The sequence below is a fragment of the Onychostruthus taczanowskii genome, unplaced genomic scaffold (genome assembly GCF_017590055.1).
Source record: "Onychostruthus taczanowskii isolate IOZ18803 unplaced genomic scaffold, ASM1759005v1 scaffold32, whole genome shotgun sequence".
Taxonomy (NCBI): Eukaryota; Metazoa; Chordata; class Aves; order Passeriformes; family Passeridae; genus Onychostruthus; species Onychostruthus taczanowskii.
This window is the reverse complement of record NW_024500572.1, coordinates 1017749-1033362: the sequence shown is the minus strand read 5'-3', so window position 1 is coordinate 1033362 and position 15614 is coordinate 1017749. Positions and strand designations below refer to the sequence as shown.

The following is a 15614-nucleotide window of genomic DNA, read 5'->3' as shown; positions in this document are numbered from 1 at the left end:
TGCCTGTGATCAAACAGAGTGTTCAAAGTCAGCAAAGAGCAGCAGTGGTGACTAATATTGTTGAAGATTTCAATAACAAAGGGAAAGCTTGTGTTCTTTAGAATCTTCTTTCCTTTTTTTTTTTTTTTTGGACAGTGTCCCCTAAATGTCATTTGTATAATTACATAGAAACCTGGTTTGACTCATCTAGTGCAAAAAGGCATAGAAAGAAGGGCATAAAAAGGCAGCAATGATTGCTTGGAAAAAAATCACAGCAGAGTTTGAAATCTTTGCTCTGGGCGGTGAGGCAAATGTGTAATTCTGTGCTGCATGGAGGCATTCTGTGCTAGGCTCTTGTTTATGACTTTCTGCAATAGAAATCTCGCTGTTGTTTAAAGAGTATTGTGATATCATGGAGCCCGTGGTTCCCCCTAGCACTCCTGCCCTCTTCCTGGGGGTCAGGAGAAGGTGGAATTGTTTTCCTAGCAATGGAAAGTCACCTCTGCAAAGCACATCTCTCAAGAGCCCCATCCAAGCCCGTTGTGTTTTCTTGCTTTGCCTGATTTAGCACATTTGAAACTGAGGTTTCCCAACAAATCAGACATGGCAATTTTCTAATTGAGGTGCTGTAGGGGAAAGGCAGATGTGGACAGAAGCACAGATGTCAGAGGCATCACTGCAGAGCTGCTCTCTGCAAGTGCTGTGTCAGCCAAGGAGGCACTTGCTCTCCTCCCAGGCCACTTCCCATTAGGATCATGTCTCCTTCCTCTGTCTGGGTGAGCTATTGAGGACACGTTGCTGCTCTCTGTGTGGCTGGCAGCAGACAGGAGTGTCTGAGCCTGCCTGAGAGCCACGGCAGCCCCAGCTCTGAGCTGGAGCCTCCAGACACTCACACAGCAGCGCAGTCTCCAGGAGGAGCTGCAGTCCCCTGCAAACTTCAGTGAGCATTTTGCTTACAGACAGATTTTCTGCCATAGCAGATACCTTCTGTATTTTCCTGCCTCTCCATTCTGTCAAACAGCAGGGTTGGAACAAGTGGAACAAAGATCCAGGACCTCTCCTCATGGACAGAGTGCAGACCTGGATCCCCATCCTGCTCGTGACAGTGCCTTCATTCACAATACACAGTGAATTCTTTGCTCATCCACCCTAACTCCAAACAGCTTTTGCCCCACAGCTTACTTTTCTCTTCAAAACAACAAACTTTTCTCTTCTTCTCTTCTTACTTTTCCCTTCTCTTAATTTTCATTGTGAAAATTAAAACCTGTTTGTGGAAAGCAGAACATTAAAAAAAAAGGAAAACAGTTTTTTGGGCAGAAACTCTGATTGTGGTTCAATAGTAGTGATGGAGTAGGGGAGAAGTCAGGGAATCCTGGAATGGTTTGGGTTGGAAGTGACCTTGAAGATCATCCAGTTCCAACCCTTTATCTTGAGCAGGGACACCTTCCATTGACCACTTCCTGCAACTCCCATCCAGCCTGGCCTTGAATGATAAATCATGAAATGATAAATCTATAAAATGATCCATTTTTTATAGCACCCTCAATGCAGTAGACATAAGGAGAAAGAAAAATATAAATATCCAGAAGTGAGAGGGTGAACTTGCTAGTGAGATGCTGAATTAGGCAGAAATCCAAACGTAGATAGTTGGTGTAATCTCAGATCTATCAGCCGTGACAATATCCGTTTAAATGAATCCCTAAAAATGTTAATTGCACATCATAGGCACTTCAGCAATGACATTTCTGCCACTGAATGTCATGGGGACATTTTCCCCTTTATTATCCTTGAACAGGAGGAGTGAGCTACCACCAAATAACTGTATCATGAAACGTAATGGATCTACCTGCAGTATTTATGCTGGTTCCTCTTTCAATAAGCTTCTTTTTAAATTTACAATGAGCAAGAGCTTTGGATGGCATTAGGAAGGCAGAGTTGTTAAGCTTTGCTTTATGAACTGTAAAATAAAGGTTTGTCCATCAGACTAACAGAACTGCAGCTACTGAAAGCCCCAGGGTCTGTGGTTTTTGTAAATTTGAATGAGAGCTGCTTTATAACTGCAGCCTGAAGTTGGTCACATCTTTGTCTGATTTCCCCAGGACATTCACTAGCACCAGCTCATTCTCTTTTGTTTTAAACATTCCTAAAAAGGAGAAAAGACAGATAAAGCAGACAGGGAATTGGGGAATCATGGAAGGGAGCTTAAAACCCATCCAGTTCTGCTGACCTGGCTCCTCTCAGTTTTCTCTGGTGCCATTCCCATTTCCATGGAGTTCCAGGAGCTCCGGATTTCTCCCACTGCTGCTGCTCAGTGTTTTCCTCAGACTGGTTTGGGTTTCTGCTTCACTCTACTTGTGTTTGACTTTAGCATAGGACAGGCCATGTGAGCAGCACACAACATTACAGAGAATTTATAACAAAAGAGAAGGATTAAAAGAGTAACACAAACATTCTGTACAAATACAAATAAGGGGAATAATATGGTCTGAGGCAGGAGATACAGCCTGAGATGGGGGAGAGGAATACACTCATGCTGCAGAGTGCTCCTTAGTGAAGCTTGCAAAAATAGATTGACTTTCTAGAAAGAAAACTTCTTCTGCACCTTCCCCAGACTGGTATTCTCCAGCTTTGGGTTGAACACAGTATTACTGAATTCCCTGCAGCCCCCAGTCCAAGGGACTGCACACAAACTGGGTTTGCTCTGCGATGAAATTGCTGCTGTTGGGTTTATTTCTCAGAGGACACAGCTCATTTCAAGGTCTTTTTCTCTCTGTTCAGGCAGCTTCACGAACACCCAGAGAAGCTCTGCAGCTGAGCTGGAGCTGCCTTCAGACAGCTGCCATCAAGCAGTTGTGATCATTGCTTCTGCCCTGGAACAGCCCTTGGCAAAGGGAGCTTGGAAAGTTGTGCTTGTATCCACAGGGAGTGCAGGGAGCCTGGGGCTGGCACCCACAACTTGACTTTTCCTTGCCCCATGCACTTAGTCCATGGCCAGCAAGTGTGAAAAACTGCTTCACTTCACCTTAGTGCTACCTTCTTAGTTTCACCACAGTGTTCATCACTTAAGTGCTGTTATTCTCCTCACTCAGCCATTAAATGTGTGCTTTCTTTAAATCCGTTGCCTCTGCGAAGTGCAGGTGTTATATCAGCTTTGCATGCCTGCTGGATGGTGACTTGGTAGGTGTTTTTCCAGCAGGCAGGTTCTCTGTTGAGAAGGAATGAGGATTTTTATGTAGAAATATTTTTGGAGTTTTAGACAGAGCCAAAAACCAGATACAATGGCAGAGCTGTAAAAAACCCAGTCAGAACTAGAGGAGGTGGAATCTGCAGACACCTGACCTTTAAATGAGATGTGCATATCCCACATCTGATCTGCATACACACTTACAGCTAAATGTGATTTTTGTTGCCACCTGATTCGTAGTGCAGCTTCAGTTTGTTTCAGAGTGGGTGCCTGGTACTCTGACTTGCTCAGGAGCCCCGCAGGCAGCAGTGGGGCTGTGTCCCTCCTTTGGTCACTGTGTCACCTGGGGGCAGAGTGTTGTGATACGGCACGAAATGATGACACAGACACTGCTGCTCTCGAGGGGAACAAAAAGGAAGAAGAAGAAGAACTTTATTTTCTGACTCCAACATTTATAGTTTTCCAAAGGTGACCGTGGATTGGAGGGTGACAGTGCCACCTCTCCAATGCCACTGGACAGACCAAGGGTCCATCAATTCTCTCCACCTCCATGAAAGAATGCAAAACATAGGTTATTTACAGAACCGTGTGTGAGAAAGTTTGTTGAAAGAATGTAAACATCAGAAGGCTTAACAAAGTCTTACAAAATCAGGGCGACAGGCAGAGCTCTGCCACAGGGCCAGGACCCAGCTGGGACAGAAATCAGCTGGCCATGGCAAGAGCAGCTGCCACATCTTCACTGGGTTGAAGGTGGGGGCTGAGCCTGTCCAGCTCACAAATGGATTTAGTAATTGGAGTTCTGCAGGGGTTCCGTTGCCTCTAAGTGGAATAAAATACATGTGCAAGGTATTTGTGGCCAAAAATGTCATATCTAGACTGCTTTGTCAAAGGTGTTCTCCTGCCTCTGAAGATGTTTCACTGGCTGCTCCCAAACTGTTAAAGTCAGCAATTAAATGGGAATGATAAAACCTCCTTTGGGGTATTTGATCTCATCTTGCTGCATCTATCAAGCTGCAAGAGCCATGAAATCTGAGGCTGATGATGAGAAGATTCCGCCTTCCCTTCTCCCTTTGAAAGCTCTGGGTTTGGAGTGAGTCTCTCTGAAAATATCTGCTCGGGGTCTCCGTTCCTGTGCTGTCCCTTGGAAGCTTTTCAGTGCTTGCACAATTGCTGTCTCCAAAGGAGGAGAGTGCTGCTGGAGAGGTTCCAGCCCCCAATGAATACTGAGTAGAAAATGTCCTTCTCGGAGGCAGGAGGAGATGATGAATCACTGTGAAAGCCCATTCCCTGACCAATCTGCCGATGTAGTTTGTTATCTGCAATTGTAATGAAGACATTAGCAGCCTGCACCTCGAGTGGGGAGCGAGGTGAAGGTGGGAGATGGTGGCAGCTCAAGCCCTGGGCTTGCACAGTGCCTTTGCCAGTCTGAGGCAGAGCCTTGCACGCCTGATTCCTTTGGGAACGGGGGGAATCAATCTCATCTGCCTTGTGCCTCGTGTGATGCAGCATCAGAGAAGACTGATGAGCCTGCTGTCCTCACTGCAGCGTTTATTGGTGATCAGTGACTGAAAAACTGCTCTGCATGGGAGGAAGAAATCGGGGATTTATTGTGATCCCCAGTCAGGTGTCCCTCCTTCAGGGCCTGTCTTGTTCAGCTTTCTGCCTGTCCAAGAGGAGAGCATTTCTGGTTTTCTGTGCTCTAGTTAGCAACATGGCTTCTGCTCTTTGATCTCAGTGTAACATCGCTGAGATTAGCATCTGGAGGCAAGGCTTCAGGCACTGGGTTGTTTTTTTGTGAGACTAGAAAAAAAATTACCTTCACCTTGTTCCCCTGGGAAATAAAGGCACAGAAATATCCCACCATCCTACCCATGCAGGCAGTGCAGATTTAATTAGCTGAGAATTACCCTCCCACATGGCAGCTGAGCCAGGAGTGGTCCTCAAGGCTTTGCCCAGCCCTGCAGTGGTGGAGGCAGCTGGGATGCTGGGGCTCTGCCAGCGTGGCACAGCTGCCACGTTCAGGTGCCTAATGCCCACTGGTTTTGTTCTGGCTGTAAGGATCTCTATCTTCATGTCTTGCCTGAGGTCGTTCAAGGATGCTGTGGAAGAGCTGGGAAGTGAAATGAGATTTCCTGTCCTGGTCCAAATACCTTAATCAAAAAGCGATGTTTTATATCACAGTTTATGACAAGAAAGCCAAGAAACCTTATTAACTAATCTAGCTCTGATCTGGACTGTACAAAGAAATCAAGTGCAGCATTATATCATCCTCCTGAGGATACACACGTATATTGTGTTGTGATCAAGAGTTTGCTCAGTAATACCTTGGATATTTTCCTTTGGAGAACTTCATAATACTTTTAATGTCTTAGATTTCCATGAAATTATGTCCTCTCCATCTGTTAATGTCAAAATAGATCATCCTTTTCTTTCTTCTCTGCTGGTTTTTATGGTTAAAAGGTAAAAGCTAGGTTAATACTGCAAAATAAGATACTTAAACTGCATTTTGTCTCCAGTAGTTAGCATTACTCTGGAATTACTACATCCTTTCTGCAGTTTGTTGAGGGGGTTAGCTTTGTAACAGCTTTTATTAAGGACTTGCTGAAAGAAAGTTACTTTTAAGTGTTTGTACTCTGTGTGTACCAGTGGTTCAGGTGGGCCGTGGGGGAGCAGTCAGGTCTGGTGGAAGGAGGGTGGAACTCAGTGATTTTTAAGCTCCTTTCCCCCCAGACCATTCCATGATCTCTAAAGTCACCTTCACTCCCAGACCGAGTTCTAATTCTGCGCCGTTAATTTTCCTCAAAGTGCTGTGACTCACCCTGCTCCCCAGGCATGTTCCTCACAGATCTCCCATTATCAGCCTGGTTAGGAAAAGGTGCAGGAGAACAGGAGGTGGAAAATGGCAGGAACACAAGCCCTGAACCCTTTCCAAGGTGGGCAGAGCCCTGCTGTGCCTCAGCTGCAGCACACATGGCTCTGGGCTCCAGTTTGACCAGCAGCTCCTGGTGGCTTTGTCTCTGCACATGGCAACAGCATGCTTCAATACTTTCCTTTCAGCGAGGAGTCAGGTGTGCAGTGAAACTGGGGGATGATGGGCTTTGTGCTCCTCTCCATTTTTTATGTCACTTGGTAAGTGCTGATCTTGCATTAAGATGTCACTGTCAAAAGCGGAGAGCGTTAGAGAAGAGAGGAGCTGCTGAATTTCCAGCAGGTCGAAGTGTTCTCGGATCCCTGGGCACTTTCAGTAAAAATCTGTTGGAATAAAGGATGGCTAAAAAATGTTTTTAATCTAGGCTTTTTAAAATTTCTCTTTTGAGAGTCACTGTAATAAATCGAAGTTATTGATTTAGCCCGTAGCAGTCCTAAGATTCACTCATTTAAGAGTGGAAACTGCTCCATTACTTGGAGCAATAACCCAGCACTGTGAAATCTCTCCTCAGAGACTGCTGGGCCACACCTGCACATGGGCATCCAGAGGAGATTTCTGTCTGCTCATGGCCCTGGCAGCAGCTGGGCTCTCTGTGTGCTTTCCTCGGTGATCCTCTGCCTCCCCTCGCTGCCCTGGGAAACCTTTGCAGCCTGGTCAGCAACCCTGCCCTGGGTGGTCACCAGTGCTGGCCTCAGTGGTCACTAACCCTGGCCTCAGTGGTCACTAACCCTGCCCTCAGTGGTCACTAATGCTGCTCTCAGTGGTCGCTAACCCTGCCTTCAGTGGTCACTAACCCTGCCCTCAGTGGTCACTATGCTGCTCTCAGTGGTCACTAACCCTGCTCTCAGTGGTCACTGTGCTGCTCTCAGGGGTCACTGATGCTGCTCTCAGTGGTCACTGTGCTGCTCTCAGGGGTCACTGATGCTGCTCTCAGTGGTCACTGTGCTGCTCTCAGGGGTCACTGATGCTGCTCTCAGTGGTCACTGTGCTGCTCTCAGGGGTCACTGATGCTGCTCTCAGTGGTCACTGTGCTGCTCTCAGGGGTCACTGATGCTGCTCTCAGTGGTCACTGTGCTGCTCTTAGCGGTCACTAACCCTGCTCTCAGTGGTCACTAATGCTGCTCTCAGTGGTCACTAGCACTGCTCTCAGTGGTCACTGATGCTCTCAGTGGTCACTGTGCTGCTCTCAGTGGTCACTAACCCTGCCCTCAGTGGTCACTATGCTGCTCTCAGTGGTCACTAATGCTGCTCTCAGTGGTCGCTGTGCTGCTCTCAGTGGTCACTGATGCTCTCAGTGGTCACTGTGCTGCTCTCAGTGGTCACTAACCCTGCCCTCAGTGGTCACTATGCTGCTCTCAGTGGTCACTAACCCTGCCCTCAGTGGTCACCAACGCTGGCTCAGCTCAGCCCTGGCCAGCTTTCACACTGCTCGCCCTTTTCCAGGCCCCTAAGGGAACAGGATCTATTTTGTTTCAGTGGCTGTGCTATCAGCCCAGTGTGAGTCTGCCCCTGAGCCAGCTGGGCTGTACACCCACAGCTCCAGGTTTTAAACCCTCTGCTTTGCATAGAGCCAGTCCTGCATGTGAATGGAACAAAAATCTTTTTCCAAGGGTAAATATTTCTCAGAGCACTGAAGGTTTGAATGATCAATAAGTACTTGCAAAGGAATGCTTAACATCATGCTCAGAAATCTTCTAAAATCAGAAGTTCTGGTGCAGTTGGCACTGGCTGCTGTCCCAGGGGTGTGTGCTGCCCACACAGCTGGCAGCAGCTGGTGAGTTTCATGGCATTTTCTCCCAGTGTCACTCCTGGTTTGCCTTTTGTGCATCTTTTATTATCCTTCCATTAACAGAACATTTCCATTCCACCTTCTTTTCCCAAAACTGCTCTGCTCAGAGGCATTCAGGGGCTCTGCTGCCCGTTCTGCTGGGGCAGCACTTTGCTGCCAGCCTCTGCCAGGAGTGAATTCCCCCCATCCCTGCCCTGCTGAAACCATCAGCATCTCCTCATCGCTGCCCACCTGCTCCAGCAGGGAGGAGCTGTGCCTTCAGCTGCTGGCTGATGTCTCAGTGCCCACAGCCACCCTCCCAGGGGCTGCTCAGCACAGCCCTCAGCCCCCTGTGCTAGCCCCTGCTCCAGTCTGGCCCTGAATGATTAGCATTTTTATAAATTAAAATAAATCCAAGGAGCGAACCGGCCCAGGGGAACTCTCAATCCAATCAAATTAGACTCGTTTATCCACCCTGGAGCAATTCCTTGGAAGCTCTTCCTTGAGGAAGCTTCATTTGTAATCACTATGTGCTGTGTACTTTAGAAAAGTTTTATAATTACTTGCTGTTCCGGCTGCTGAGCTCTTCTAAATGTTGGATATTAAGGAACTGCTGTTTCAGTCAGTGAACAAGCTCTGAACATTAAATGTGCTTCACGAGAAGCGTTTTTTCCTCAGCCATTACACATCTCTGAAGGCATATTTTTTTTTCAAGTGGATGCTTTCCCAGCTGTTGATCGTGTCTGTTTCTGCTGGGTGAAGAGAGGAGGAGGAACCTGGCCATGGTGTGACATTGCATCAGGGCTGCTGTGCTGTGCAGGGAGGTGGCTGCATCACTCACAGATGCAGGCCCTGGCATATTGATGCAGGTCAGCCTGGAAGGGCACCAAGAAAAGCTTTCTGTTGCACCATGCACGTTTTTGGACATTCTTGTGTCTTGTATTTTACAGAAAAAAATACTTTAGCATTAATCAGAGAATTTTGGTACCATTTTTTATGCCCTTCACCACTAAAGCAGCCTGTGTTTGTCGTGGGTCAGGGACACCTGGCCAGGAGAGCTCAGGGGGTGATACCCAGTGCTGGGGAGAGCTGGAAATGCCAGCTTGGCAGGTGTTGTAGAAGGTGATAACCATGATTTCTGTCCCAGAATGGCTCACCACAGCACAGCTCAGGCACAGGATGGTGTTAGGATGCTGAAGGCCATTCTGGAACCAAGGGCTGTGCTTCCAGTGAAACCAGGACTCTGGGCAGTGGTTGGGAAAGATTTGGCAAAACCAGATGTGGTCCTTGCCTGTGGCAGCCTTCCCTGTGGTCCTCCTGATCCTGAGTGTGTCACCAGCCCCTCCTGATCCTGGGAGCAGGGCTGGGACACTCAGGGAAGGGGAGAAGAGGTTTGGGAGCAGGGACTGGCTGGAAATGAGCTCCTCCCCACCTGCAGGTGCCACCTCCAGCTCTCTGGAGCTGCCTGCAGAGCTGTGGGGCTTCTCTTGGAAAAGGTGCACATTTCCAGAGGATCTTTGGAGAAATGCATGCAAACTTCTTGGTCTGGAGACCTTTCCTGGAGTTCATTAACTCTCGGGGCAGCTTTGATGTGTGCAGAGATTTATTCTCCATTTGGTTGAAGTGAAGGCACTGGGATAGTCAATCACGTGGAAAAACGTTTTCTCTGCCAGTTACTAAGAATCAGAGCTAGAAATGGTGCAAATAATGTCATTTCAGGTGTCATTAATCGAGGGCATAATGGTGCCTTCAGCAGCCAAATGCAGGCTGCAGCTCAGGTGATTCTGGGGTCTCTGCACAGGCTCAGGTTTGCAAATACCTGAGCAGGTTCCAGGCAGTGTGTGCTCCCCTGGAGGTGTCCCAGGAGTGTGTAAACCCCAGCTACTGCAGCTGCCTCCTGTTTACAGGCTGCAAGATTTATTTAGTAGGAGCTCTTCAAATGGCAATAGGCTGGGCTTGAGTTATGAATTGCTGAACCCATCCATCCATCACATTCCTGCCCAGAATCACTCCCTAAATGCAGGCAGGGAATGTGCCACTGTCACAAAAGTGCTCCAGTGTCTCTCTTTTGACGCAGCAAGAAAACAAATTTCAAGCATTAGGTAGTATTAAGACTTTTCAGAGGGAGCCATCCAAATGAAAACCCATAATCAAAATAATAATTATCAGGGGAACCATTTGCTTTCAAAGTAATCATGCAAAGTAAAGCATAGAATACGTCTTAAGTAGCAAAAAAAGGGTGATTTCTGTTCAGAGGGAGAAAGAAAGTCTAGCACTTGAGAATGTTGTAAGTGCTTTGTACATGATCAGTTCTTGATGGATTCTCTCAGAAATGGGCCTTCATGTATTGTATGTAGAAAAGAGAGGAAAAATTGAAGCTGTAACGTGATGAATGCAGGCAAAGGTGTGATGAGGCTGGGATTGGGTTACTGAGCTAGGAAGTTACCTGTCATTCCCTTCATTTTCAAATCATTTCAGCATAGGGTTGGACTGCAGGAATATTCAGTGGAATATTAACACTGTGGGAAGGCATTTGGAAAGTTCCAGGAAAGCTGATGGATATTTTCTAATGAAGGGGATTTAAACTTTTTTTAAATTAAGCCAGAAGCTAGTCTAGCAAATTTCCTTAATATATTCTTATTATTTCTGGTGTAGTTAAAGAAATTTAATGTGAGGGAACATTTCCAGCATGTCTTTTCTTACTTGTTTTTCAAATTTGCTTACTGAGTTTGTGGTATATTTTACCTGCCACAGATTTTTTCTTTGCTTGGTCTCAGCTGCCTGAGATTTTAATTTCCAGAGAGCACCTCTAAGATTAGACTAAAATTGTCATTTTTTTCATTTAATCCTGTTAATTGTTTTAATGGCTTCCCCACACTGAGCCTCATTGCTGAGGATTTCTGTGATTTTGGTGGTGCACATCTTCAAGAAACCTTGGTTTTCTTTTTGGCTGCAGAGATTCTGGGCTCCTCAGCCTTCATGAGCTGCACTGGCCTTAACTTTGGCTGATCAGAGTTCAGATCAGAAACATCTTTGAAAAATCAAACAGAACTTGGAATGGAGTAAGTGTGTTACAATAACCTGGACTCCATCCCTCTGCAGTGCCCACAGGAGAAGCTTTGATAATTTTGAATAACTCCAGTTTGTGTGCTCTGAGGCAGTTGTAGATTGGAAAAAATCTTCCAGCAGTGTGATATCCACAGGTAAACAGCAGAACTTGCAGTGGTGGACCTGGCTGACTCCAGCAGCCCCCTTCAGCCCCAGTAATGGCTCTCCCTTTGCCTGTCTGCTGTCCCCAGGAGCACCAGCCTGTTCCACGAGGTCGTGCAGCTGGAGTTTGAGATCGCCAGCTTCAGCAGCCTGTCGGGCACGCAGCCCATCAGCTGGCAGGTGGAGTACCCCCACCGTGGCACCTCCGAGCCCGCCCTGGCCGAGATCTTCATCTGCCAGAAGGACCTGGTGGGAATCGTGCCCCTGGCCATGGTAAGAGCCCTTCCCTCCCTCCCTGTGCCCACCCTGTGCGGGCTGAGCCAAGCAGGGCCAGCCTCAGCCTCAGCAGGGAGTGCTCCCTGCCCTGGCACTGCCTCTGGAGCCATCCCTGGAGCCTGGCATTGCCTCTGGAGCCATCTCTGGAGCCTGGCACTGCCTGTGGAACCATCCCTGAATCCTGGCACTGCCCCTGGAACCATCCTCACTGTGCACAGCACCCAGCTGCAGCTCCTACACTGTCCCCAAGGAGAGGAACCATCCTCACTCTGTATTGACCCCACAGGAGAGGGATGTTGGGAGAGAAAGGGATGCTGAGAGGGAAGGGATGCTGGGAGGGAAAGGGATGCTGAGAGGGAAGGGATGCTGGGAGGGAAGGGATGTTCAGAGGGAAGGGATGCTGAGAGGGAAGGGATGCTCAGAGGGAAGGGATGCTGATAGGAAGGGATGCTCAGAGGGAAGGGATGCTCAGAGGGAAGGGATGCTGATAGGAAGGGATGCTGAGAGGGAAGGGATGCTCAGAGGAAGGGATGCTCAGAGGGAAGGGATGCTGGGAGGGAAGGGATGCTCAGAGGAAAGGATGCTGAGAAGGAAAGGATGCTCAGAGGGAGGGATGTTGGGAGGGAAGGGATGCTGCCTCTTCAACCGTCTCCCTCAGGTTTAAACCCTGAATTTCTTGCCTTTTCCCACAAAACCCAGTAGATTTTCCTTCCTACTTCTGTTTGCCTTGAACTTGCTACTCCAGAGGGCCTCAAGGACCTTCTGCTGAAGGCCAGGTTGCTTGGTCTTGGTAGGCTGAGGCTGATACTGATTCTCCTGCTTGATGACCTAACAGTGTGAGAACTTTTGGGTTGAAGTCAAAAATAGAAAACAATAATAGTCTCAATAATATATTTAAGAATCATGAAGTGCAGACTTTCCTGTGGGTAAATGGTTTGGGTTAAAATCTGCTCTCTCTGCTCAGGGTTTTTGGAAAACAAGAAATTTCATGGATTCTCCAGCATTTCAGCTGTGCTGTTGTTAGGCAGGCATTTTATTTTCTGTTGATCAGGATTTGGAGGAAGAGTTAGACATAGCTCTTTGGTTCTTGTGAATTTTGACCCTCCAGTGCATCATCTTGGTGGCAGGATTCTGGCAGTCTTTTCTTTGAACAATGTTCAGCAGATAATTAGATGAGTATTATTTCCTGGAAGTCCCAGTCTTCAATATATTCTTCCCCTTTGAAGAGTGAAACTGCTGCTCATATCAAATGAGGTCATGGCCAGCAATTTCCTGATCCACAGTCTGTTAAGTCAGCAGAAAGCCTGCACTGCATTCCAGATCTGAGGGGGAAATAATTGTCCTCATTACCTGTCAGCTTGAACAGGGAATATTTATTGGAGCATCTGTCCTCTGAGGACTGGAGAACGTGCATGAAGAGGAATTTTTGTGGTCAGATTTCATTTTGAGATAGATGCCTTCCACTGCCAAACAACAGACACGTGTCTGCTGGCAGACTTTGTGTCTTCTTGCTCTTTTCATGAAAGAATTCGTCAGCTTCTTCTCTGTATTCCATGTCTAAGGGAATGGAGATTCTAATATCTCCAGCCAGGGTGTGATGCCTTTGCACTTGCATACAGGGTTCTTGCAGACTTGTGTCTATCCTGCATTAAAATTCTACTCTGCCTGCGAGGGTTCCTGTAAGAACTGGAGGTCTAAAAGGATGAGTTTAGTGTTGTATAAATCATGTAAGGCAAGATCCTTTATTCCCAGCAGGTTGCCAGTAGGCTCTGTGGGTTCAAACAGAGGGTTCAAACAATGAAATCATTAAACCTTTCTCTTCACAAAGCTTTCTTGTGTTTATCTCATTGCTGTGGCTTGTGATAACACTTAGCCAGAGCCAAAATACACTGTGTTAGCAGAATGCAGCTGGGTGGAACAGCAGAGCACGACTGGCTTTACTAGCAGGATGTTGGTAGATAAAGGGAATTTTCCCTTCTCTGTTGGCTAACGCTGCACAAACAGCCAGGGAGCTTCCTTCATGCAGGCATTAATCTCCAGCTGAGCTGATGACCTGGCAGTTCTGCTGAGGAACAAGAGTCCCCTGGAAGCAGAGAAGGTGACCTGGCAGTGCTGGGAGGTCAGACCAGAGTCTTTATGTGCACTGCCCACGGAGCAGCAGCACGTGGCTGTGGCCAGAAACGAGATCTCAGTGCTGAGCATAAGTGGGGCTTGTAATCCTCTGGAGGGAGAGGAGGTTTTGTTGATCTTGCTGTTGATTCGAGCGTGGAGCCTTCCAGGGTAGAGCTGCTGACGTGCAAAGTCAAAGCTGTGACTGCACATTTGCAAAGTGACCAGGAAAAGGAGCTGCCCAAAGACCCTGCAGTGTCCCAGGCTGTGGGGGCAGCTCTGAGGGACACCCTGAAAGTCTTTCAGCAAACTTTTCCCTGGTTTGGGTGGAACATAAAGATAAAGGCTGTAAAGCTCATCTCATGTGAGCCATTCCAAACTTATGAAGCAAGAAAGATCATGTATCTTTTATTGCCCTGTGCCTGGTTACATTACAGAAAGGGTAGTAAGATGAAAACCAAGTGGTCTTCAAAAGATTAGTGCAGCCGTTGCTGTGGTGTTCTGAAAGAGATTAGAGAATTGACATTGTCAGCAAGAACTGAACCTGAAATGTTAAAATAGCCTTGTAGGGCTTGGCTCAGTGGAGCAGGTGGTCGGGTAAAGCTGCTGCAAAATCCACGGCCACTCCTCATGTAGTGAGAAGAGAGGGTTTTAGCAGAATCCATGTTCCATGTGCCTAAACAGTGTGCACAGGCAAGGAGCAGCAACACAGGGATGTGCTGCAGGAAATAATAGGGGCAAGAGACATCAAAAGAGCCGGACTGACAGGAACTGGAATCATTTTTTGCCAGAAAAAAATGACATGTAAATTTGAGGGAAGTCTATTTTTTCCCCCAAGCATCTGAGTAATTTTGGAGGATGTGTCACCCTTCAAGGTAGCTGCAGAGGAAAAATGAGACAGAAAAGCTAGAACAATGTAGTTTTAACTGGTTTGTTGCTTTCTAACTCTCCTATAACAGAATGTTAGCTAAGCACTGTGCACCAGACTAGGTTCTAGTCAGACACATCCTCTGCTTTCCAAATTCCTGAGTATGGCCCTTGCTGAGACCATCCACCCAGGGTGCCCTGCATGCAGGCTGTGTGAGGGTCTGTGTGTCTCACTCAAAGTGTGACATTAAATTCACATTGTTGTATTTCCATCACTGAACAGCAATAATTACCGAGGCAAGATTTGTAAAGAGGTAATGTCATTTATTAGGCTTTTGGATAGAGATGAGAAAAAATGAAAAAACGCTGTTTCAGGCACACACTCCCCCCTTCAGACCTCTGGACTCACTTGAATCACAGCTACAGAAAGTGGGGCTTGTGAAATTCATCAAGTAGCAGAGTTAAATAAGAAAACAAAATAATTTCTTAAGGCACAGAAAATGTATCCCATTGTCTGTGGACAGGAAGAACCTGCTGGCTGGACTGTGCCCTGTTCTGGCTGGTTTTAATTCCATGTTACTTGTTGCAGGATCAATTAGGAAAGTGCTTTTGCAGGACCTTAAATAATGTTCTGCTAAGCTGCCTTTGAGCACCTCCTCAGTTAATCACAGGTAGCCTCAGAACCAGCCACTTAAGGTGCACAGGCTTGCCTCCTTCCTTTCCACAATTTTTTCTGAGATTTGCATCCTGTCGTGAGCAAATGTAGGATTCTGCCTCTTGACCCTGTGAACACACCCCAGATTTCCCTCTGTGGTGTGTGCACACAGGAATCCCCCAGGAGAGCTCTGTGTGGTTCTGTTCTACACAAGCCACCTTCTGGGAAGCTCAGCCAGAGATCTCTCTTCGTGCTCTGAGTGGATAATGTGGATTTTTAACACTACCAAATTTTGCTTTGGGATAAAACAAGCTACAAAACCCGTGCATGAGTGCATTGTTCAATGCTGATATTAAAAGAAGCTCCTTCATGGGGGGGAAGATGGGAGATCACAATTTGATATTCATGCAAGACCATCTGTATGTGGACCTGGAGCTGCAGTCCTTCACCAGCAGGATGCTCTCCCTCTGGAGCTCATCTGCAGGTGTGACTTGCATGAAACACAGGCATTAAATGCTGAAGCACAAACTCAGTGTCAGGAGTCCATTCTGAGAGTTCTGCTCCAGGTTCACTTCAAAGGCCACTTGTCCCCATGGGAAGCCATGCAGCTTGCTCGTCCATGCAGATTTCCTCTTTA

At 47.2% G+C, this 15614-nt stretch overlaps 1 protein-coding gene across 1 annotated transcript in view; it reads left to right on the top strand.

The window, feature by feature from the left end:
- Window positions 1–15614, top strand: part of TMEM132C (transmembrane protein 132C) — a 174785-nt gene that overhangs the window by 123881 nt on the left and 35290 nt on the right. Inside the window, exon 4 of the mRNA XM_041410222.1 lies at window positions 11160–11343. Within this exon, the coding sequence (XP_041266156.1) occupies window positions 11160–11343 (184 nt within the window). The remainder of the gene's footprint in view (window positions 1–11159; window positions 11344–15614) is intronic.